The sequence below is a fragment of the Perissodus microlepis genome, chromosome 17 (assembly GCF_051167445.1).
Source record: "Perissodus microlepis isolate ML-2025 ecotype Zambia chromosome 17, ASM5116744v1, whole genome shotgun sequence".
NCBI classification, from domain to species: domain Eukaryota; kingdom Metazoa; phylum Chordata; class Actinopteri; order Cichliformes; family Cichlidae; genus Perissodus; species Perissodus microlepis.
The window spans coordinates 4,164,024-4,190,482 of record NC_140477.1 but is presented as its reverse complement, the minus strand read 5'-3'; the positions used below and the strand labels follow the sequence as shown (position 1 = coordinate 4,190,482).

Here is a 26,459-nt window from a genome sequence, read left to right as displayed (position 1 = left end):
GCAGTGCCTTTCACATTCTAACTGCTGGGATAAGAAAGTGACTAGACTTCTTTAAGTCCACATGACCCAAGGTGTGAAAAAACGTGTGGGTCATTACCACTAGAGGTATCAGGTTAAAACCACTGTGGGACCTTGCCTCACCCAATTACGTGACCTATTGAGGTCATCTGATGCAAGATCTGATGGGCATCTCTGTGATTCTGTGGTGCTTTCCCTCCGATCTAGCAATGAAAAATAATTAACTACATCCTGGTTCATGCACTCTCATCAGTTACCAGCGCTCACTTTTCATTCTATTCTGTTTGTCGTGTATTGACCTTCAACACTGGTGAAGTTTGCTAAAAGTAGGCATCCCTCTTTGTACATAATGCAATACTTAATATCTCACCTATTAAGGATGGAGTTGACATATTGCTGTTATTTTAGCTGTCTAAAGGAAAGGCAATAAGTACCTTATTTTTTGCTGAAGGAATGAATAATGACAAAATTACTGGTTTCCAGTTTAGGAAATGTAAAAAAAACCCCACGGATTTGTGCACTTCTAATTTGTGGAACCTGCTCAACAAGGAAACACAAGATTTAAAGTCTTAAGTTTCTGCTTTTTAGCTTGTTTGTGAACCAATTCCTTTTTGGGTTCCTTTGCCAAATTCTTTGATACGCAACACTAGCAGTTTCCCACAGGAATATATATCAGTACAGGGAATTGTTGAATTCTTGATGTAACCTTATATTATAGAATAATGCTTGCTTTAAATTAGCTGTTTTTTCAGCATTGTGTATTAATTTCCTTGTTATCACATAATCACCATATTTTCTTTGAAATTTTTAGTTTCCTGGTAAAGAAGCAGGTGTGTGCATGTTAGTTCACACATCCCTGTGGTGGTGGTGATTCATGCAGTGTGTGTGTATGTATGGACGTTGCATATATAAGGGACGGAGTGGGGTGGTTGGGCACATCCTCCTGGTTGCACTTGCACGGAAAGAAGAAAATGACCCCACAGCAACGGATGCTGTCTGTCTGTTTTTTACTGGTCTCAGGTACCATGCATTTATTTATATATTTTGAATATTAATTAATTATTTTAAGCAGAATAAGTAACAAATCAAAGCAGTGTAAATATTTTGTTATATATTGATTTCATGCATTACTATGGTTTTCCTTCTTTATATCTTAGAAAAACATTACAGAAAAAATGTTGATGTATACTGTCCTGTCTACAGTATGATGCACTGTATTTTCATATTTACAAGGAGTTTTCCTTATAATTTAATGTTGTTGTTAAAGTGTTATTACATTGTCTTTTTCCCTTACCTCTCAGTTTTTGGGACCGGTGGATCAGTGACAACAAAAGAAACTCAGAAATGTGAGTATAAGTCAGTGTCGTCGCTTGATAACTTAATTTTAGAGAGTCAATCCTTTTTACAGTAATTACACAGTCTTCATTACTTTACTTGGTCACTTGTCCATCTCTGAACGATAAATTTGTAAGCAACTTAACTTTGCCATGATCAGTTACTTGCAGGACGTATGGCAGTGGAGTCGTCCAGCCCTTCAAAGGCCAGGGTTACTACGTGAGGTCCAATTGCCCGTTCACTCTCACCCGCTTCACCCACAATCGTGTGGAATACGACATCACCATACGACGAGGAGACAGCGGGCTGCTGGTTCAAGTCGAGATCACAATGAACAAAGTCCAGACTGTTCTGCAGAATGGAAGCATCCTGGTGGAGAAGAAAAGGTTTGTCCTCAAATATGGATCCACTAAGTTAGTGCTTCATTTGAAGAAAACTGCTTGACTTTGAAACCTAATATCATTTGCACGAGACACAATCTGATCCTTGTTTCTTAACATCTGATCTTAAATTATTCATTTTTTTGGCTCCAGAACACCAGTTAGCGTAAGCATGTGAGGCACCAGCAAAGTGTTTTGTCCAAAGACACTTTAGTTCATTAACTCAAATGTCACTCATACTCAACCACCTAACCAAGCCGATCATGCTCGCAGGTATTTCAGCACTTCTACCATCAGTGCTAGTTCATTATTAGCTCTGGCCCTGGGACACTGTGCATTATTAAGTGTTTGTCTTTGTGGTTGAGTTTAATGAAAAAACACACCATATTCTATTCGCTAGATACTCTCACTCTCTGCAAAGGCTGTTTTGCATTATTATTTCCTGTCTTTCACGTATTTTCCAAAAATGAAGAAGCGAGACCTCCGATCATCTCTGAGCAGATGTCCCTTGTGTATTTTCTTACAGTGTCTCCCTTCCATACGATCACACCTACCAGCATATTTTTCAGTACGGCATCTACACTAGACTGAGGAGCTCATTGCTTCCACTTTCTGTCACCTGGCATAGTGTACCTGGAGGAATAGACAGTTTGTGGGTAAGAGGATACATAATGTATGAAAGCCTAAACACAGGCAAATGTACAGAAACTATAAATCCCTAAGAAGAATTCCTGAAGCTTCTATGTGATTTGCTGTTCAGGTGGAGCTGCAGCAAGAGCTGAGCACTGACATGACTGGACTGTGTGGAAAACACAACGTAACAAGTATGTCATCTACAGCACAAATAAACTAATAACTAATAGCTGTAGTATAAGTCTAATAACATAAGCAACAGCACAATATTGTACACAAGTGAAGAAAAGGCTGGTTTTAAAGCTTTACATACTACCGAATCTTCCCTTTTAAGAGTTTTTAATGATTTGTCTGTAGCAACTGACTCAGGTGACTGTGGTTTATTATCGTGCTTTTAGATTTAACGGCTGGCTTTGATACAGTGGATCATAAAGTGTTAATTTGGTGGGTGTTATGAGTACTGCACTGCAGTGGTTCAGATCCTATTTGGCAAAGCGAACTTTCTCTTTGAAACTTGGGGAGTTTGTATCCTCTGCTGCTTCTCTTCAATGTGGGATACCACAGGGGTCAGTTTTAGGCCTCCTTCTTTTCTCCCTATATCTCCTACCCCTTGGCTCTATTTTCAGGAAACATGGGATTTCTTTCCACTGTTATGCCGATGACTCCCAGATTTATTTCCCTCCTAAAAAGATAAATGGTTTCTCCGTAGACCCTTTGCTTAAATGTCTTGATGAAATAAGGGCCTGGATGGCTTTGAACTGCATTTTATTGAGCATAAAAGAGTAGTGATGGTTTTTTTGTGGCACTTCTGAGACCACTAAACGGATCTTGGTTCCCTGTCACAGTATGTTAAACCAATCATCACTAATCTGGGAGTTAAAATGGAGGCAGATCTTAAACTTGAAAGCCAGGTCAGAGCTGTGTAAGATCTAGCTTTTGTTCTTTGAGGCAATTAGCCAAAACAAAGCCCATCTTAATAAAGCAGCTTTTTGAGGCAGTAATCCATGCCTTTATTACATCTAGGATAGATTATTGTAATGCACTTTATTGTGGGGTTAGTGATGAGTGATTAGGCATCTGCAGGTTGTGCAAAATGCTGCAGCGTGTCTTTTAACTGAAAGTCTGAGCACATTACCCCCCATTTTAATTTCACTCCACTGGCTACCTGAACATTTTAGGATCCTTTTTAAAGTTCTTTTATTTGCTTTTAAATCTCTAAGTGCCCCCTGCCCCCAACTCTCATAGCTACTACAGCTATATACACCTGCCCGCTCCCTTAGGTCCACCAATCAGCAGCTCCTTAAGGTACCAAAAACTAAGTATAAATTTAGAGGTGACCGTGCTTTTGCTGTAGCTTCTCCAAAGTTGTGGAATGATATGCCCTTGCATGTTAGGCAGGCCTCTTCTCTTTCTGAGTTTAAAACACTTCTTAAAACATATTTATTTGCTGAAGCCTTTGGCACTCTTTTAAGAGGTTGACTCAATTTATTTTAACATGTTTGATTTTATTTATTTATTTATGTATTTATGTATTTATTTATTTGTTTGTTTGTTTATGCTATTTGTATATGTACAGCTCTTTGTGAACCCTGGTTTTATGTTAAAGTGCTTTATAAATAAAGCTGGTATGGTAATGTTGGTGGTAGCAGAAATAATTGAAATAGCAGTTAATATAGGCGTTAATTAAATAGTAATTATAATTATTATATAGTATCGGTTATGCTAGATGTAAATAAGAGGAAAATTAGGACAGTTTTACATACATTATACAACCTCGTCTCTGGTTTCCTGGTATGGACTTTTAAGCATAGTCCAGACATATTCAGTCGGATTGAGGTTGAGTCTTTGGGAAGGCCATTTTAAAAGAAGAAAAAGAAGAAAACTTCTAAAAGTGAAATACTTTCTCATTCTATCTTTAAATATTTTTCAGTTGCTCAACCTTGGGCCTTTGTTGCCATATTCATTTGTTTGTTCAGTGTTCTGGGCTCTAGTCTGGCCAGCACTCTGGCTGTTTCAGTCTGCAGCAACGTTGTAATTGGTACAGAAAGTAATTTGGTATTAATTTACTGACATGCACAAGACCCTACCTAACTGCTGTCATCCGTTTCTTCCAGCACAGTATGTTGCTCTAAAAATTCTATGTATCATACTTTCATGAAAAAAGATAAATACAATCTCTAGGAATATAAAACATTTGTTTTTGCATATTTTGTTCAAAGTTGAATGTACATTTTATTTGTGAAAACAGGCAACAAGCAGCAGCTGATAACAGAGAGCAAGCTTACCCAGGAAACGTGTCAAACGCGAGATCCTGTCTTTGTCACTAACCCAGTAAGCTGATGTTACAATAGTTTTTTTTCAATCATGTTCATAGTTTAAATCCACTTGTCTTTATTCATTTGTTTTTGTTTTCATGTTTTCAGGAATCGATCAGTTATATAATCATATTGTATAAATGTTGCCGTACAAAAGATGTTAGTCTAAAATGTTAATGTTCCTCCAATGATATTTGCAGGTATGCAGAGAGTTCTTTTCTTACACTTTGGAGTGTCTGCAAGTTAAAACACCATATTATATCCAACTCTGTGAAGAGAACATTTACAGCTTTGAAAAGAGCAAATACGTTCGCTGTGCTTTCTTCAAAGAGATTGCCCTGCACTGTGGAAACAACAGCTATGTGTGGCAGAAATGGAGAGCTATAACCAAATGTGGTAGGTGATCATTTATCATCATTCTTAAAGTCTTAAAGAGGGTTAAAAGCTTCATAATAGTAGTCGCAAAGTTGTTTGTTTATAGATTTTTATGCTTTTACGGATAAAGGATGAATTTTAACTGACATTTCATTTAGTTTCATGATGGATTTACCTTTCTGTTTTTATGAATGCAGCTGAGCCGACGTGTCCTGGAGACCTGGTTTATAAAGAAGAGGGTAATGCATTTATTCCCAGCTGCTCCAACCCTAACCCCAGCTTTTCCAGCCAGGCTATCACCAGCACTTGTGTCTGTCCAAAGGGTGAATACTATGAACTGTATTTTGTTTTTTGCCTTGGTAAGTCACATGAAACTAATCAGAACTCATCATCAAAAATTTACTGAATTATATTGTAGGTAAGGTACTTGATGATCACGCAGAAGACTTCCACTGCGTGAGTGTGCCTAGCTGCCCCTGTGTCTTCTCTGGTAGGACTTACTTAACTGGAGACATACGTAACACTAAGTGTCAGGCATGGTAAGTGGCCAAAAAATAAAATAAAATAATACTGGAATTTTAATACATAAAAAACCCTTAACTTTAGAATCATAAAAGTGTTTAGAAGTTTTTAAAACACATTTTAAACTTTTGTCCTTAGTATATGTGATGGTGGAGGATGGCATTGCTCAGACAATTCCTGCCTAGGCAGATGTGACATTGAAGGGCAATTTGTAACAACATTCGATGGCAAAAAATATGTTGTTCCTGGTAAATGCACATATGTGGCCTCACAGGTAAACACACAGCCTACAGCACAAATATGTGACATTAGGACAACTGTGCATGATTGTGATGCTAAGTTGTTTTCATGACCACATGCAGGGCTTAAACTGGACAATAAATGTTGAATTTTCTGGGAAGCATGCATCTATACAAACAGTCGTTCTCCAGATTTTCCAGGTATATATCCCACACACTATACAAACTATCAAATCAATTAGTAGTGAGGAAAAATGAGCCTGATTATGCACATCATTTGGAATTTGCAGGAAATGTACACATTCACACGCAGCATGCTTAAATTTGGAGACCAAGAAATTACTGAACTTCATCAGTCTGGTAGGTAAAAGAATGCTAGTTAGTCTGCTAGCCTCATAATATATACTGAATGGTTTCGATACATAAACACCAAATCTCTTACTAATTTCTCTCACTTTTTAGATCATGCCCTGGTTTTCTGGCAGTCCTCTATGTATGTTGAAGTCCATACATCCTTTGGTATGAAGATCCAAGTCCAGGTGTCTCCTGAAATCCAACTTTACATTACACCACCAGGAAACCACACAGACACGATTTCAGGTTAGTACATTAGTCTACAAATACACACTAAACCTGGAATTACTTTTATCATGATTTATTTTATGAACTGTCAAATTATTGGTAAAACAGAAAAATGCTCTAGTTCAAACTTTAAACTTTATGTGACTTTTGTAGCTTAACAAGCGTTTTATTCTGTCTTGAAACAACCAAGCCTTCTGCTCAGTTCTTCCAATTTGCGTAAAGATTTCACAGCAGAAATTTTGACATACAGAATACTTTTTAATTCTCAGTCACAAAAGTAAAGAAAATGCTATTTTCACTTAAATATCACAAGCTGTACCACAAAACCCCAAATATAACAGAATTCTAGAAATGGCACTTAAATTACAAGTTGTTAAATATGTGCAGTTTTCACAGCAAACATTATAAATGTTCAAATTTTCGACCATAAAAATGTATTTATGCAAACTGGAGGCTGCCGAGCAGGAAATGTTCTAAAAATCTGAGACAAAATAATAAGTCTGTCTTTCAGGTCTCTGTGGCAACAACAACAAGGAGACCACAGATGACTTCACCAGCAGCAGCGGGATCATCGAGAACTCACCTGAACCTTTTGCGCTGTCCTGGAGCGTGGGCCGTTGTACACCGAACATACCGCCAACCTGCATTAATACCGACAACGGTATCAATCAGTCATATAAAGTAGACTGTCCTATAAATTCACAGATGAGAAGATGCCTTTATATTTTGTCTTTAACACACAGAAAACTGTTTTATACTAAATTGTTTTGCAAAATCATTTCTTATTTTAGCATTTGATGTATTTCTGCAGAAATATTTGCTGATGAAAAGTGTTCTGTCTTGAACAACCCAGCTGGGATATTTGCAAAGTGCCATGGCTACATCCCAACTGATCAGTTCCATACGGTAAGATTGTTTTACTACTCAACCAAATCTGAAGAAACTGCTGAAGCTAACTTGTGCTGACATATTGATTTAAAACTTTATAACAAGTTGAAAACTTAAACCTGCATTATGCATATAAAATTAAACCAGTTTAAGGTGAACATGTTGATCATACAGATGCATACATTTTTGTTTGACTCATTACCCCGGTGCATATATTTCTACTCTACTCTTCGACTATATTTTTACAGGCTTGCATCCTAAGAACTTGTAACTGTGGTACCAATTTGGTCCAGTGCTTGTGTGTTGCTCTGGGCAACTATGCCAAAGCATGTGCCAGTCTTGGAGTTGAACTTGGTGACTGGAGGAAGGCTACCAACTGCTGTAAGCATTTAAAAATGCAAATATGTTTTCCTTTTACTGCACACGACTTATAGTCTTATGTAGGCAGTTTCTGCCTTGTTTTTGCAGGATGCATTGTATAAGCAGACTATTAAATGTGAATCAAAATATTTTGTCACAGCACTGACATGTGAAAAGAACCAAGAGTTCTCCTACAATGTGCGAGCTTGCAACCATACATGCCGCTCCCTGTCTGCTCCTGATCCTCGCTGTGGGCAGGAAGACGCTCCCGTGGAGGGCTGTGGCTGCCCAGAAGGAACCCACCTGAACCAAGGACAAATCTGTACACCAAAGACTGAATGTGATTGCCATCATCACGGCGGTATAACGCCACCAGGGCCTGTTGTTATCGATGGACGACAGTGGTGAGTTGATCATTAAAGATTTTTTTAAGGAATTTCAAATTGATCAAATACATTTTGCATTAGCATGAAACTGATGGTGTATGATAAATACAATGGTTCCAGTTTTATTAATCTTATGTTGTGTTTTCAAAAGCAACTGTAAGAATGGAGAACTGCAGTGCTCCAAGGACTGTGGTAAATATATTATATTTTTGTACTAGACATACATTGCTATATGAGCAAGAGTCACGGCAGTAAACATATTATTATATCAAACTTTCAGAAATATATTTAATACATGAATTTGTTCGCATCAGGCTGCAGGAATGGAAAGGTGTGCGTGCACTGCTCAGAATACCCAGTTAACACAGCTCAGAAAACTTGCGACAGTCTCAGCAAACCACTGGTATGTATATGTATGTATAATATATTTATATTTATGTATATTACCATTTGTATGTAAATGTGGCTTCATCTTTAGTTTTTTTTTTTTAAAAAAAGGGTGACTAGTTATTAGAATAAACACGTGAGCTCCTCACAAAGGTGTAATTTTCAGGTTGGTGTGATTTTCAGGTTGCCAGTGTGACTTGTGAGAGTAGCTGTTATTGCCCACATGATCAATATGAAGATCACCATGGAAACTGTGTATCAAGGGACAACTGCACCTGTGTGTACAGTGGTAAAGTCTTCAGGGCAGGAGAGACTGTTAAAACCAACTGTAAAAAATGGTAACGCTACTTTACCGGTTCAGTCGCAAAGTTTTGTTTTTCTGTAAACTCAGTGTTATGCCTTTATCTTGCAGTGTCTGTGGTCAGGGTCAGTGGGACTGCAAAGACGAGCCGTGTCCCGGGACATGTCAAGTCTATGGAAATGGACATTATCAGACCTTTGACTCTAAATGGTATCGCTTTGGTGGTCACTGCCAGTATACACTTGTAGAGGTGAGAGCCAGAAAAATCAAAAAACATGAATGTGTTCACATGCATGATATAAAATTTATATATAATGTAGATATGTAAATTCTATTTTTAAAGTTGCAGTTTCGTGATGTAGGAGATATAAGTCATACACTTTCACAAAGTCCAGGTCTCTCTCTCTCTATCTATCTATTACAAAAACTGTAGCTGTTGACTTTCACTCATGATGGTAAACATTTGTTCATAACTACAACAAAATGCATGATTTTTGACATATAATAAAGAGGTTTTAACCATGCTTTTCGATTTCAGGATTACTGCAGAAGTCAAAACGGCACCTTTTCTCTCCGAGTGGAGAGTGTGCCCTGCTGTGATGAGGCACTCACCTGTTCACGCTCCATCATACTGGACTTGCAGGTAAGTGGCTCTATCCCTAAATATTCCTTGACCTTTATTTGGTGGTCATGTTATGCTAATTTTTATTAGTGTATTTTTTGTCTTACTTAGAAATGATCAACCTCAGTCAAAGGATGGTTATTTACTCAAGTCGTTCATGAATCATGGAACATAACATGCTGCAGAATTAATGGTGTGCATTATGAGGTAGCTGTCCATATACCAGTAAACTAATCCCTTATCTTGTTCTTCTATCTTGCTCTTCCAGAGCAAAGTCACCCTTATCCTGAATGACATGAGAGTGACCAAGCAAATCCAAAAAGGCTGGACTTTGCAGCAAGATCCACTTTACACAATACACACAGTGGGACTCTATATCATAATCTCAGTGCCCAGCAAAGGTCTAACTCTAATATGGGACAAACACACCCGGATCACCGTAGAACTTCATCCAGACTGGAGGGTGAGTCATAAAAATGCTAAGAAGGATTTTAAACGTGGCCATTCTTGTGTAGTAGAATACTGTTATCCTCACTATAAAGCTTGAAAAGGAGAGGAGAAGTAGAATTCAAAGATGCAGAACTGAATTAATAACATATCCACTGTGTACTTTTTATACTCGTTTTCTTTTTCAAACCGTCTCACCTGCAGAACAGAGTGTGTGGCCTCTGTGGGAATTTTGACTCCAATGAGCTGAATGACTTGCAGATAAGTGGCTCAGCAGGTAAACCAGTCAGTTTTTTCTCCTTTTTTTCCTAGGGGTGGTGTCTTTGCAGTGACACCAACACTTTACCTGTGACACTCAAACTAAAAACAAAACTCTGTTCTTAGTGGTTTCTAGTCCAATGGCCTTTGGCAACAGCTGGAAGGCAGCAACTCCCCCTTGTACTGATGTGACCACTGAGATATTTCCATGTGAACGCAATTCCTACTGCTCGGCCTGGGCCCAGAGGCGCTGTATGATCCTTAAAGGAGGCACCTTCAATGACTGTCACTTGAAAGTATGTTCTTCACATTGCACACAAGTTGCTTGTGCTTGCTTAAAAATAACTACTTTTTAAGCAGAGTCGCAAAGAGAGGATTGGGACTTTTATTTTGTATACGGTGAAAATTCGATACCAGTGTTGCTGTCAAAATGTATTAGATTACAGTTTCTCTTTTAAATTTAATAAGCATTGCGGCTAATTCGATTAATCTATTGAAGTAATAACATTTCTTACTTTTACTTTCCTAACAAATATTTTTAAACTGGGCAAAAAAAGAGAAAAAACCCTCCTCCACAGCTTTTTGATAACAATTGTAATGCAAACATTATAATAATTTTTGAGTTCCTAGACTTAAAAGGCATTTCTAGGTGCAGCAAGGAAAACCACTTTGGTGCACATGGATATCCAGAAGCACTGCTTAGGGCAATGAAAACTAGTAGATGAAAGGGAGCACAAATTAAAAAACAATGCTCAACATCAACAAACTGTGAACAAAAAGGAGCTGGTCTAGACCTTTAAGGCATCAACATCCAGCCTTTGATGGTGTTGCATTGAAATTTGTTCCAAAACATGCCCCTTAAAAAGGCATGTTATTATGCACATAAACTTTTCACGAGAATTTATAATATACTTTGTGGATAAAGGTTCTGAGCCACCCACACATTACAACAACCATGGAAAGCCACGTGATGAAAGTTTTTGTGCTGATGTTAATGCCAGTAAAAGTTAAACATTACATCTGCATTTTTGTTGTGATTGAAGTACAACTTGCAGTCAGGTACTTCCCAACTCTGATGTTTACTGATCCTCAGGTGGATCCAGAGCCCTACTACCATGCCTGTGTGCAGGAATCCTGCTCTTGTGAGTTTGAAGGGAAATTCCTGGGTTTCTGCACAGCTGTGGCAGCTTATGCAGAGGCCTGCAGTGACCAGGACGTCTGCATAGATTGGAGGACACCTGATATGTGCCGTAAGTTTTAAGCTTTTTCCCCACATAAGGTGTGCATGTCGTCAGCCAATCATCAGTCCAGCTTATATAAATTCTTTTCTGTGCTTCAGTTCTTGCCAACACACACCCTGCATTGCTTAATGTTAAATTCAGTTTTATTTTATTGTATTTTAGTTACTGTCAATATACTCATGAGCGACAATAGATATGGCACTATCAAAGGATATGTACAACAATCTGCATGATGAGATCAATGTTTTTTGAAGGTTACAAAACACTGAATACAACAAAACATAAACTGTGATAATTTACATCTTAGCCGTCTACTGTGACTACTACAATGAAAAGGGCCAGTGTAGCTGGCATTATGAAGCCTGTGGTAGGATTCTGACCTGTGGCAAAGACTTCACTCAGAAGCTGGAAGGTAACCAATGTTTCTCAGTTATAGTCTAATATGTTAAAGTTCAGCTTGCGCAAACCACTGAGTATATTTACTTTTTGGAAAAGGCTGCTACCCCAGATGTCCAAAGGAAAAGCCATACTATGATGAGAATACTGGTGATTGTACCACATTGAGGAACTGCTCTTGTTATTTTAATGACACGACTGTACGACCTGGACAAGTGGTGAAAATAAACTCTTTTGAATGGTAAGTTGACACATTCACAATATATATGGCATACAAATATCTACATTTTCCATGCAATCGTCATGAAGTGTTGTTAGTTACACTGACGGCTGGTTATTTCTTACTCTCCTATTTTATTCAGTTCCTGTGAAAATGGAACAATTAAATGCCGTAAGTATAAAAAATACATTCATGTGTTACTATATGTGGCCGATAAAACAATTCATTTTCAATTCTAACTCACAACATATTGGTGCTTGTTCAGGACTCCTGACCAATCAGGGCTAAGAGATAGTAAAAGCATAGGGAGCAGTTATAGCAGGCTAGTTGTAGAAAAACATGTTATCCACATTTTGAAAAGAGAATTTTGATTTTCATCTTCAACTAGATTTGTCACCATTTCCTTGGCACTTAGAGTCCCAGAGAGCAGCCATTTGGCTTTTGTACCTTTAAAACCCGCCTTCCAGCCAAATGGCTGGTAGGCTTTTAGCTAGGCTTTAGCTTCAGCCAAGTGGAAGCTAAATTGGCTAGTCATTCATATGTAAATTAGGTTGTTACCTGAGAATTCTGGAGGGGAGTGGGGTGTGTGTGAAGGATTGCTGATTTCTAACTGCCAACTGCCTCTTTGTTTGTCTGGGGCGGGAGCTGCTAAAAGCTGTGAACTTCCTTTTGTATTCGTCTTGATGCATTCTCAATCATCCAGGAAAATAAATCTCCAAAAGTCACCAACTTGGAGTGGTTAGTTTCCTGAGCCACAAGGAAACTTGTGTTTCAGTTTGCCATCTTAGGGAGAAATCAACAGACATGGGTGTATTTCCTTTGTTGCTGAGATTTATTGATAAAAACAGTACAAAAAAACCCAACCATTTGTACACATATTTACAAATAATAATAAAAAGTGAGTGAGTACATTTCAACATTTTCAGCAATCACTCACAATCCTGGCACTGCCATGGTATCTGTAGTCTGCATTTACCACATGTATATCTGTAGCAGTGAACACATTGCATTTCCCGGCGACACTTGTTGACTGTGCCGAGGATGGTGGTTTTCCGTCTAAGAAGTTTTTGCGCAAGTGAAAGCGATGTGAAGAAATTGTCCGTGGTAACATTTCTGCCCTTGTCTAGGAATGGTTCCATCAGCCTCATCACTACATTTTCAGACAGTCTCTCCCCACTGGGACGATTGGGGTCCTTGCCAAGATATGGGAAGACATTGCAAATGTACTTGGATTTTAGGTCCAAATCCAAGTACATTTGCAATCTTCACATCGCTTTCACTTGCGCAAAAACTTCTTAGACGGAAAACCACCATCCTCGGCACAGTCAACAAGTGTCGCCGGGAAATGCGATGTGTTCACTGCTACAGATACACATGTGGTAAATGCAGACTACAGATACCATGGCAGTGCCAGGATTGTGAGTGATTGCTGAAAATGTACTCACTCACTTTTTATTATTATTTGTAAATATGTGTACAAATGGTTGGGTTTTTTTTTTTACTGTTTTTATCAATAAATCTCAGCAACAAAGGAAATACACCCATGTGTGTTGATTTCTCCCTAAGATGGCAAACTGAAACACAAGTTTCCTTGTGGCTCAGGAAACTAACCACTCCAAGTTGGTGACTTTTGGAGATTTATTTTCCTGGATGATTGAGAATGCATCAAGACGAACACAAAAGGAAGTTCACCGCTTTTAGCAGCTCCCCCCCCAGACAAACAAAGAGGCAGTTGGCAGTTAGAAATTAGCAATCATTCACACACCCCCACTCCCCTCCAGAATTCTCAGGTAACAACCTAATTTACATATGAATGACTAGCCAATTTAGCTTCCACTTGGCTGAAGCTAAAGCCTAGCTAAACGCCTACCAGCCATTTGGCTGGTGGCGGGTTTTAAAGGTAGAAAGGTAGAAGCCTGGACTTCCAGTGTTGGTAACCATGAGTAACATTACATTACAAACCAGCAGAGAAAATTTGTCTCTATTTCAGACATTGTGCGACTACTATTTAAATCTATCAAATTATCCTCTATGCTGAAATATAAAGTAATACCTAGCATGTTAAAATGTGATGTGTATGGGATCAATTGTGTCTACATGTGAGGAGTTGGGAGTGATAATGGGTTAAAAACGTTAGTGAGGGTAAACATATGTAATGCAATGATAGAGAATACAAGGAAATATTATTGAATTAATTTTTTAAATTATATGTGCTTTTATGGATCCTTCTTTTAATAATTGCACTTATTATCAATTTTACTTCAACAGCACTTCCGCCCACAACTACCACCACACTAATAACATCTCTCAAAACAACTGCTTCAGCTACAAGTGAAACAACTCTGCTTTCTACTACTACACCAGTGATTACCACTACCACAGTCTCAACTACCCCTGAAACATGGTCGACACCCACTGCTACCTCTCTACTAACTTCATCTACTAGTAAAACATGGTCAACAATGCCCTCCACTTCTGCTATATTAACAACTCCTGTGCCAACAACTACAGCTACTTCAACTACTACTGTAACATGGTCCCCCACCACCTCTGAACCAAACACTACGACTACTTCAAGTACCAGCGAAACATGGTCAACAATGCCCACTACTACATCTGCAGCAACTACTAAAACTACAACTGGAACCACAGGGTCCACCACCACTGCTACAACAATGGCGACTTTTACCAGTGTTCCAGTGACTGCTAAAAATCGGTCATTTGAACTTTCCACCACTAAACCAACAACTACTTTACCTACCACCATTACTTCAATAGCCCCTACAGAAGCTAACACAACTACAGCCACTATCAGCACACTCTCCACAACACTGTCAACTTCTTCAACATCCACAACTCACTCGACACACCTTACAACAGTAACAGAGTCTATAACAGAGACTCCCACTGAATCTGCTAGTACTGTACTTTCAACCTCTTACCTACCTACAAGTACTTCATTCCTTAATGCTTCAACAACACGGGCCACAGAATCAGAGCCGACAAACACAGTTATATCAACATATGTCTCAACACCTCCACCATCGACAAAACATACACAGCCAACAGTCACTACACTTCAGTCCACCAGCACCTTTGCAACCAATTCTACATCTGCTGTAACCTCAGGTCTGACAGCTTTAAGCACAGAAGTTCCCACTGTATTTACTACAACCACCCAACCTACTACCTCCCCCTCTGAATCAACAACATCTAAATCTACGTCGCCACTGATAACTAATACTGTGACAACATCTGGACAAACAGAAATAGCAGAAACAGGTGCTACAACAATGGGAACCCATAGCACTTCAGTAGGCACCACAGCATTTTCATCTATTAATACAGAATCCACACCCGAAATTAATACAGGACCCCCAATCACAACAACACCACCTCAGAACAACTCCCAAGGTAAATGTTATGTATCTGTTTTGCACTGTTCATTCATCATCATAGCAGTCGTTTATGTGAGTAACCTAAACGATATTATATCTCTGGCAGTATTTCCCACAACATTTGGAACACTTCAGCCAACAAGCACGTTTGCAACCAATGCAACAACTACAGTAACGTCAGGTATGACTGCTACCAGCACAGAAGCTCCCACAATATTTACTATGTCTACAACCTAACTAACCTAACTAACTACCAACCAGACATTTTCATTTATGATCATAGTAGTCATTCACGAGAATAACCTAATCAATGTTTCTGTATTTTTGTGTTCACTGTTTTCTGCCACAGCACCAGTCTGTAGATGTGTAGACCTGAAGAGTAAAAAAAGCTGGATTTGTGGGGACACATGGTCAGAGGACTGCTTTGATAAGCACTGTGTTGGTGGAAAGATAGAGTTGACCCCAGTGGTTTGCCCAAAGTCTACAGCTCTGCCCTGTCCCAGAGAACGGGCCGTAAAGGTCTCGGATGGATGCTGTGAAACATGGAAATGTGACTGTAAGTGACCATACCACTGACTGACTAACCCAGAATGTCATTATTAGAGTTGTGCAGCTGGCTCAGGTTGGCATTTTGACAGATTCTTATTTTCAGCTGAAATCCAAATTGTGTTTTTATTCTTTCTGGTATCCCATTCCCAGGTCACTGTGAGCTGTTTGGGGATCCCCACTATGTTTCTTTCCAAGGAATACCCTTTGATTTCTTGGATCAGTGCTCCTACATCTTGGTGGAGGAGCAGTCACCACGTCATAATCTGACCATTGCTGTGGACAACTTTTATTGCGTACCTGGCCTGCAAGGCTCCTGTGTCAAAGGACTCATTCTGAAATATCAAAACAATGTAGCTGCACTCAACATCAACACACAATTGTTTGTAGTACAGGTAGGATTTCATCATGCATCCATATTCAGTAATTATACAGCAGTTTGTAACTGAGAATACTCACTGGAAAGACAGCTAATTTTGATGATAATGTTATTATACTTTAGGCTACACTGAACAATGTGACAGTCCAACCACCATATGAAGAGAATGGTTTTAGATTTGAGACCACGGGGTACATGGTGTCAATTCATCTCCCAGAGATTCGTTCTTATGTCTCCCTCACTCCATCCTATACCCTGGTTGTGAACCTGGCCATGGAGCATTTCCTCAATAACACCCAGGGACAATGCGGTGAGTACTGGATGGAGTGCTAGAAGTGTGTTAGAAGTATATATATAAGCTTATCAGAGCTCACTTCTCAATTCTCCCTCCAGGTGTGTGTGGTGGAGCATCATGTATTCGTAAAGGAGGGCAGATTGAGGATGACAGCTGCTGTGATAAGACGGCCTATGACTGGGTGTATCCAGATCCTCTGAAGCCTGCCTGTAATTCTGCACCAAGGGATGTACCCTGTCTTCCTGGGCCAACCTCAGTACCTCCTCCCCCACCTCCGCCTCCCTGCCCTCCAAACCCATTATGTGAACTTCTACTCCACCCGTAAGGTCAACACATGAATGTAGCCTACTAATCAGGGATTTGTTTACAAGTTTGTGTTAAAACTGCTTCAAGTGTACTTCATGATAAATGTGCTTTATTTTGATTAGTAATTGTAATAGTGTGTGGCTCTCTGTCTCTTTGTGTATAATTTCAGCAAATATTCTTAAATTCACTTTGTTTCCATTTCTCCAGTGTCTTTGAAAACTGCAGCAACTACGTGGATCTAAACCTTAAAAAGAAGAACTGTGAGTTTGATTCATGCAGGAACCTAAATGGTTCTTGCTCATCTCTGGAGCAAGCTGCAGGAGAATGTAAAAGCTTTGGTTTCTGTATTGACTGGAGAGGACTGACTAATGGAACCTGTGGTATGCATCGTCTTTTTTTTGTCTTACAATTAACATGGCAAACCAGTAAAGCTAGAAATTAAGTGATTTATGAATAAATTTGCTTTCTTTACAAGTTCTAATTTAAATTGATGTATTATTAACTTCAGTGTCCTTGATCGTGTTTCAGATGTGCCATGTCCAGAAGGATTGGTTTACAGAGAATGCAGCACAAAGTTTGATGACTTCTGCTATGGAGGGTTAGGAAACTTTACTTTTGGTGTGATGCAGATAAAAAGTTAATCAGCTTGGTCATATAAGACTGATCTCTTTGTGGTCTTCTCCAAGGCACATCAGGAAAGCCTCCTGGGAGGCTAGGTTTAGACTAGTTTTACCACTTGCATTAACTTCTGTGTCAAACTGGAATAACTTTTATGTCAAGGAGCCAAACAGCACTTTTTAAGAGTCCACAGTGTAAATGCTTGAATGCACTGGGTTCTGAATGTGACCTCACTGTCTTGTTTGACAATCAGTGGAGTTTCGCACCATGAATTTAATCAGCGTAAGATTTTCAAGGCTGAGTTTTACTATAATTTTCTGAGGAATCTCATTTAAGGGATACCTTCTGAAATTTGGTGTGTCTGGCAGCTTCACGTCTGGTGCATTGAAACAATGTGTTTGTTGGCCATCCCAACACAATCTTCACTCACCAACCACCTTCTTCTTTAAGATTAGACTCCTTATGTCTTCATCCTCTTCCACCAAAATAAAGTTCAAGCTAAATGGTCACCAATAGAGCAAATCCAGTGCAACTGGTCATATTGTTACTCCCACTCAGCTGTCTAAGAACCAAAGCTATCAGGAAGTAGTACATTACTGCTCAAAGAAATTACTGGCCACACTGAAATTAGATATGTTTAGATTTTTATTGGGGAAGCTGTTTTCTGATTGCACCTTGTAATTTCCATATGTCTTTCCTTCATATACTATTCTGAAGATTTACACCATTTTCATGCTTTTCCCCGGCTTTTTAGCGTGCGCTATCCAGGAGCTTTGCTTGAAAAAAAAAGCACAGGTTGTTTCTGTCCCAGCAACCTGACCAGAGCAGGAAATCACTCAAACATCTGTTTGCCTGTTTGTTCCTGTAAGTTGTATAGCCTAAGATGATCACAATGACACCTAGACAATTTTTGTTTGACGTCTTTTACAGGAAGATAAATAAAGGATTTTCTTTCTTTTTTCCCTAAAGATTGCAAAGGACCAAGTGGAGAACCTAAACTTGTAAGTAAAAGCTACAAATTTCCACAGGGATGCTGCTGTTATGTGACACACTCTGTAATCAACAGTTTAGCTCAAATAATTTAAGCGTATTAGTATTACCTCTGAGTGTAGATTTACAAATATTTCTGTATGTGTGTTTCAGCCTGGTGAAGTCTGGCAGTCCAACTGCAAACTGTGTAGATGTAACAACCAGACTATGACTGAAGAGTGCTTTCCACCACCTCCTAAACCAGCTCCCGTCTGTGGCCCCAATGCAGTTTTGATAAACACTTCCTGCTGTGGTGATGCGATTTGTGGTAAGTAAAGGTGTTTCATATTTTCTAGTTCAGTTAATGATTGATTTTTTTTAAGTTTTCAGTATCTTTTAGAATTATAGAATTTCTGTATTTTTTTTTTTGTGTAATGACATGTGCTTTAGTCAAATGTATTTGCAACAAAGTAAGGTAATGCGCTGTTCCTAAAATTGGTAATCACATTAGCCGTACTTATCAAATAAGTATGTTGGGTAACAATCTTTAATATGGCCCATGATTAAAGGTGTAATTCACCTGTAATTAATAAGATTTTCAATGTCTTTAAAAAAATGACAATATATTTAAATAAAGTACAAATACTTAAAAGTAGGTAAAGTGGAACAAGAGGGTAACAAATCAGATTTTTACAGAAAACAAATGATTGTATTACAAGTCAATTTAAGTACTTCATAAGTAATTTAAAGCACTCCATAATTTCTTGGTAATTTTGTAGAAAAACAAACAATATTTTCCAATATTACCTGGTAAGTAAACTTACTGTTCAGGGGTTGGGTATATTATGAACTGGCTTAACATTGTCTAACTTCCAGGTATTTTCCTTTCCTGTACACTCAATTTGGAAGTTATATTTGAAGTACACTGCAAAATCTCCAGTGTTAAATTGACACGATAGTGTTATATTTCTAACAGTAACCTAGTCAGTGTTAAAGATTAACAATGACTAACAGTGTTGTTTTTCTAGCACTGAAATATTACTAGCATTTTTAGTTATTTTTCAGTGATAGCAAAGCAGCACTGCTCAGTGTTAGTCATTGTTAATCTTCAACACTGACTAACTTCCTGTTAGAAATATAACACTGTCAAAAGTTTTAATTTAACACTCAAAAGAGTGGACACATATAGAGACTTTCTAGTGTCAAATTAACACTGGAGATTTTGCAGTGTATGATTGCAAAAAACCCCACAAAACAAACAATTAATTATTATATTCCATAACTATAAGGTCAAACAGGACTGCAAATTTTGATTTTTTTTTGTAAATTGCTATTTTTTTTTTTAAATGATCTCCAAGCGAGGACAAAATGTCAGCACAATATTCAGCTTTTAATTAGTTGGAATTTGTTGCACAAAATGATGAAAATATGACAGTGAAAGGGAAAAATTTGCATAGACAAACTAACCCTGACTCTAAATACAGTCTAATCTCAACAAGTGTGATCTCTAGTTCTTAGCAATGATTACTCCAAACTAGAAGCCAAAGCTTAATTTTTACCAGTTTACCAGCAAAAATTTGAAAAAAAAAATAGGCATGGTAGAATGATTCCACCAATACCAGTTTCCATACCTATCGCTATCATCATTCATTAAGAAGTAGTTCTGGAGTAGTTTTCATAAACTTTGTTGTTGGTAATACTTCAAAAATATCATATATACGTCCTCCTTATAAGAGATTCCTGCTTATATCTTATATCTTGGCATACATGTTCATACTTCCAAATCTCAACTGGCAATTATGTGATAATGCATCGCAGAAGAGCAAGTAACAAATACCCAAACACATGTAGAACAACACCTTATATCTATTAGCAGATATATTTTAGTTGTGTGAAGCTGCATCTTTGATGTTGTTAGTGACCCAAAATATATTTGAAGAGTCAGTTACTTGTTGTTGTTTTTTAATTTGTTTGTTTGGGTGATTTGTTTAATAGGTGGCTCCATATTGTAATGATCTATGCATTTGAATGTAAAAGGTTTGTAGTTCACATCCACAAATCCCATTTGAGGATCCAGCATAAACTCAAATGCAGCTACCTGCTGTGGTGACCCCTTGTATCGAGGGAGAAGCCTAAAGTGGCCTCTTCTTAATTAATTAATAATTTAGGAAACATTTTGACATGAAATATTAGGCACACACATTTATTGCAAATCACATTAACTAATGTTAGGTTAAACTTTAATAACACCTGTGTTTCATATCAAAATGTCTGCTGTTAAAAACATAGCAAAGTCAAACACACACACAAAAACGTGTCTTTTTTTTCAGTTGACAAGACCTGCAGTTATAATGAGAAGATATACAAGGTATGCTGCATTGAATTTTATTGTAATGTCTCTTTGTATTAAATTGATTGAAATTGTTAATCATTGTCAACCATTGTCTGATTCTTCATTTTAAATTAAAAATGTTCTTTGTGCATGTAGGTGGGAGATCAGTGGACAGATCCTGCCCATCCCTGCAGGTCACTGAAGTGCAGTAAAGAAGGCATTCAGACTGAGACCAAAGTCTGCTCCAATGAAAGCTGCTCTGAGGTAAAAATGTTCAAGTAAACTGTAAAATCTTAGATTGATTTTCTACAATAATAAGCTCATATCAGTGAAGCTTTACACAGTACTTACATTTATTTGCAGAGCTTTTCAAAGCTAAAGTGTTAGTATTTATTTATATTCAATATTTAAATGTCACATAATAACAATAGAATAACACTGTCAGAACAAGCACTGTGAGAAAGAAAGACTTACCTTTAAAAGATGCTTAGAAACTACAATTAAATACCGTGTGAACAAGCGCAAGAAAAAATGTTTACAACTTGTGGGGCTTTTTCTCTAGGAGGACAGAATCTGGGATGACCAACACTGCTGCTTTACATGTAAGTCAGACCCTAAATCTAACATTTCACATAGAAATGAAAGCTATAATTTATTTATTTTAATTTCACACTCTTTACATTGTTCCACCTCTACTTTGTTACTTCAAACTTCAGGTAACCAGGGCTGTGCTGCTAGGATGTCCACCCTCAACATCACCGTAGATAACTGCACCACTGTCATGCAGATGCCTGTGTGTCAGGGGAAATGTGAATCTCAGCCAAGGTGAGATGACCAATAGTGATGATGCAAATTAATGCATTTGAGGCCCTTGTTATTCACTTCATAATCACTAACCAAAGAAAAGTGCATCTAGATTTGTTGTATGAATTCTGTGCGAACTTTGGATATTTTTCTGAAATTTAGATTTTTTGTTTCTCTCTTCTATCCCACTTTCACCCACTCCCATTCTCCTCTGCAACAGGGTGGAGTTACATGGTGACCTGTTGCAGCAGCGCAACACATGCTGTCTGGACTGGAGATCAGAGAGGAGGCCAGTGACTCTGCTTTGCTCTGACCTCAGTACGAGACAATACTACTACAAGCACATCACCAGCTGTGCTTGTAGATCTTCTGGCTCAAGATGAAAAAAAGAATTATCCATTAGACTGTCACTTGAAAACTAAACATATTAAAATGTTGTTCCTTATATAAAGTAAATGCTGAATCAGTTTTATATCAAATAAAGTGAATGATTTGCTATTATGAAGGCATGTATTCTTCTGTTTTCTTGAATGTAAAAACCCCATAATAAACTTCATCACGATTCCTACCCATTTGTCTCAGTGTATTTTTTTTAAATTATACAATACAATTTTATTTATATAGCACATTTAAAAACCAGAGGTATGCCAAAGTGCTTCACAGAACTAAATAAAAGCAATAAAAGATACAAATATATTGACAGGAGGGAGACATAACTAACCAAGAATACACCAGGCACAGTAGGCACAAGCCAAAAGGCAATGAAATGAAATGAAATCGTTATGAACATTAATCAGAGCAAAAAGATAAATTACAGCACACTTACAAATACGAGCTCTAGGAAGCCGGGAAGGCTAGGCTAAATAAATAAGTTTTTAATTGAGATTTAAAAGATTTAATTGAATCAGACGCGCAAATAGCTTGAGGGAGATTATTCCAGAGGTAGGGTGCAACAGAGGCGAATGCGCAGTCACCTCTGGTCTTAAGCCGAGATCTAGGTCGCACCAGGAGCATTTGGCCTGCTGATCTAAGCTGAGGAGATCAGTAAGATAGCTGGGTGCGGTATTATTTATGATTTTAAAAGCGAGCAATAAGATTTTAAAATCAATATGATATTTAATGGGGAGCCAGTGCAGGTTGGAAAGAACTGGAGTAATAGACTCAAACCTACTAGTCCCAGTTAAGAGAACGAGAACATTTTGAACGAGTTAATTATGTACATGTTAGTTATAGTTTAAATGTTTCACAAAAAGTTTCTGTAGAAGGTATTTAGACATATTCACATTTTGCAATTTTTAAATGAATAAGAAATGAAGTTTACCCACAGATAATAACCTGTTGAGAAAAAGTGCAAAAGTATGTCTTAATATTGCTACCAGGTCTTGCTTTAAAGCCTTTATTAATATCCAGCATTTGGTGTTGGCAATACTCTGAATGTTTCAACGCATTCTCTTTTTCCAGTTGCCAGCCTTTAGTCATGGATGACCCGGGTTTGAGTACATGCTTGTTTTTACCTACCTTCCACAGATTGGAGTATGGTACTTCTTAATGTCAATAAAACTTTTGGTCATTTTTGAACAAATACCTCCATCGTGCCTGACTTATACTTACTCAAACACACAAAGCAACCGTTGACCTCCCATCAGGTCTTCAGTGGAAAACCTTTACCTTAAGTTATCAAGGTCAGACTGAATGAACAAAATCATTTATCATTAAGTGGTCAAGTGGAATTCCAAAGATTGTTGTCCTGCAGAGTAAGGAGTCGGTCTAGTTCATCATTTACTACATGGATTAGAGCTGTTTAGAAATCTTCAGACAAGGAGATTGTAGGTCAACACCCTCTGGCTATGGGTAGGGTCAGAGAGTTTTGAAATTGGCATGATTTAAAGGTACCTGCTGAAAACAAAATTGTGTATTTGATAAGTAGAATATTCTTTTTCATTTGAGACATCAAAAACACATTTGTACACGCCTACATTTAAAATGTCGGTTAGAAAGTAGAAAAAGCTTTGAACTTTTTAGTAGAGCACAACTCAGTATACCTTTTAAATTACAAATGACAAATTGTGAAAATGTTAAGACATATAGTAATCATTCACAAATCTCAAAAGCTTATAGTTTATTCAAAAGAAAACATTAAATTTATAAACTGAGAAAACGTACGCATCTCCATGTTTACCACTATGTAGCTTCCCCTCTTCTTTTAACAACAGTCCATAAACATCTGGATTCTGAGGAAATGAGTTTCTAGACCTTTCAAAGAGCAGTGTTCTCCCATTTTCACCAGATGTAGGATTCTAGCTGCTCAACAGTCCTGTGTCATCTTTCTTTTTCATTCATTGTTTCATGATACATGAAATTCTTTTTAGTAGTTGGCAGTTGGCAGTAGTTGGTAAGGTTAGTTCTTCAACTACAATCTACACTATTGTAATATATGCAGCAGGCTGTTTAGCACTTTATTGATGAAATATGTAATGAATGATAGATTTGTGGATGGCATGGTGAACTGTGGTCACAGTCAGTCCTTTCTAAAAAAAAAAAAAAGTATAGTGTAGTCTAAATGACAGCTAGTGTCTCTAATTTGCATGGTAAGGGTATCCTCCTTAAAGGAAACCACCAATCACCAACTATCAAGCTGTATGATATACATGCACTCCCAGCATGCTATTATAATAATTTCATTGAAATTGTTTTGGTTCTTTTTTAGTTGAAAACAATGTGTTAGTAAATTAGCTGTATGTCAAATTTGAAAATTTTGGTGACCACCAGAATATTTACTGCTACCAAATTTACTGTTAGTCATATTTTTTTTTGGTAAAAGTTAAACTATTTTATAAGCTAAAAGATATGACACAAAACAAAGATCTAATCAAAGTAAGAGCCTATTTTTATATTTAGGAAATGAGTCATGTCTTTGAAAAGAAGAGTTTCTAGGACATTTGAATCTTTGTTTTATTTCTGAAAGATTTGTATACTTTTCCAACAAAACATCTACAACTGGCTGCAAGCTACATATTTTTTGATCGGTTTGATGTCATTTAAATTAAATAACACAAATAACATGATAATAGTAATTGGTAGTGATGTTTGAAGAATGGACTGTGCCTTTCTGAATTGCAGAGATTAGCAGGTTTCATTCTTATACAATAACAAATGTTCTTTTCTTTCTTTTCTTAAAGCAAAACACACAATATATAATCTAGCTAAATTGAATTCACTTTCTTTGTTACGTCTTGAGGAAAGTATCAGAAAAGAAGGAGGTAAGAGGATAAGATTTAGAACAAAACTGGAGCTGCGGTTGTCTTGACCCGGGGTGTAGTCCAGGTTAGATCAGATTTCACTTTCAGAACGTGATTGGAGAAGAGGTATAACTGTTTCTTTTCAATTTATCCCTTTGTCTCAGTGCAATTGTATATATACATGTAGACCATATATGACTTTGCTAAGTTTGTTACATTTGGGGTTTTGTTAACAACAACTATCTCAGTTAAGCAAGTCAAACTAGTAACACAAGCCAAAATCCCCAAACAACAGGCCTCTGGGTATAGACGAGGAATAAGGTTAGCACTCTTTCATCTCCATGGTAGATCCCTGGACTAAGATTGTTTTTTTTTCTTTTTCTTGCACGTTCATGTCTTTGTAGATGTTTTGTATCTTTTAGCTTAGTTTTGTACATATTAAATCTTATTCTGGGGTTTTTACTCTTAGTGTTTATACATCCCCTAAAACAGTATTTTGGAAGAATGATAAAAATCCTTTGCAGTCACCAGATGTTGTGTTTCCTTTCTTGAGATACTAGGCCTTTACTGCAGCCACTTTCTGCCTCCAGTTTTGTCTTTAGAAACTGAAAAGCTGCTCTGTCGGGTTGATATCAGGTGGCTGAGTTGGCCTTTGAAGAATATCCCATTTCTTTGCGTTGAGAAGCCCTTGTGTTGCTTTTGCAGTAGGCCTTGGGTCATTATCATATAATCGATAAACACTGGTATGCTTCAGAGAAGCTGTTTCTCTCTTCCTGTCATTTTGGTAGTTAATCTTTGTTTCATCTGTCTATCCATTCTCCTCAACTCACGGGTCACAGAGGGGGCTAGAGCCTCTCCCACCTCTCATAGGGCAAATGACAGGGCACAGCCTAGAGTGGTTACAAATCTGTTGCATTTACACTTACCAATCTCCAATTAACCTAACGTGCATGTCTTTGGACTGTGGGAAAAACAGAAGTACCCCTTTAGGGGAAGAGAGATAATATTGCAAACTCCTTAAATAAAGGAGTTTTAATTTAATTTCAAGAGCTGTAGAGGCAGTTTTGATTGGTGTTCCAGCAAAGTCTTATGTGGTCTTTCTGTTTTTGAGTGTAACCAGTGGTTTGCATTTTTTTTTGAAAATCCTCTGTATTTACATTTATGACAGAAACTCTGTATATAGACAATATTACACCAGCCTCCCTGAAAATGACCCAGCTAGGTGCTGTAAGGTATTTTTTCTTAACCAAGGGAACATTTTTTGATCATCCACTTTAGGTGTTTTCTATGGTCTTCTCAGCCTTTTGGTGTTACAAACTTTTACAAATCTTTCTGCTTCTGGTTAGTGTTGTTTTTCAGCCTAACAATTCACATGCACTGTCATGTCTTTGGGTCTAATACTGAGAGTTTTACTAAGAAATCTCACCTGGCCTCGCCAGGACTCCAGCTCATTAGTCAACTGTGTAATTACTTTTGAGACTGATGTATGAAAATATCTGTAATTTCAAAGCAGTTTGTGTAAACCTTCTGTTAAACCCTTTGAGTTAATATTAAAAAGGGTATGTGATGTTGAGTCTTGACTCCTGTATCTCAGCTGAACCTTTAGCCTCATGACTCCTGAAGCCTGGGTTCAAAGTACCCTAAATATTGCTGCTGACATAGCACCTA

At 37.7% G+C, this 26,459-nt stretch overlaps 1 protein-coding gene across 1 annotated transcript; it reads left to right on the top strand.

The window, feature by feature from the left end:
* Positions 1 to 989: 989 nt before the first annotated feature.
* Positions 990 to 22,004, top strand: LOC146369071 (mucin-2-like). The gene is made up of 45 exons (XM_084910641.1): positions 990 to 1,038; positions 1,320 to 1,364; positions 1,514 to 1,739; positions 2,260 to 2,389; positions 2,494 to 2,557; positions 4,615 to 4,697; positions 4,882 to 5,077; positions 5,254 to 5,379; positions 5,475 to 5,595; positions 5,717 to 5,852; positions 5,941 to 6,018; positions 6,108 to 6,177; positions 6,280 to 6,417; positions 6,911 to 7,060; positions 7,211 to 7,305; positions 7,536 to 7,668; positions 7,808 to 8,051; positions 8,185 to 8,225; positions 8,348 to 8,436; positions 8,604 to 8,758; positions 8,833 to 8,971; positions 9,260 to 9,364; positions 9,612 to 9,806; positions 9,995 to 10,067; positions 10,175 to 10,344; positions 11,142 to 11,298; positions 11,597 to 11,701; positions 11,785 to 11,926; positions 12,048 to 12,076; positions 14,288 to 15,319; positions 15,410 to 15,484; positions 15,653 to 15,859; positions 16,003 to 16,244; positions 16,352 to 16,538; positions 16,622 to 16,844; positions 17,037 to 17,209; positions 17,358 to 17,427; positions 18,202 to 18,311; positions 18,417 to 18,448; positions 18,591 to 18,744; positions 20,747 to 20,784; positions 20,905 to 21,012; positions 21,311 to 21,350; positions 21,465 to 21,573; positions 21,773 to 22,004. The coding sequence occupies exons 1-45, from the start codon at positions 990 to 992 to the stop codon at positions 21,933 to 21,935; spliced, it is 6,447 nt and encodes a 2,148-aa protein (XP_084766767.1). The 3' UTR covers positions 21,936 to 22,004.
* Positions 22,005 to 26,459: the final 4,455 nt, after the last annotated feature.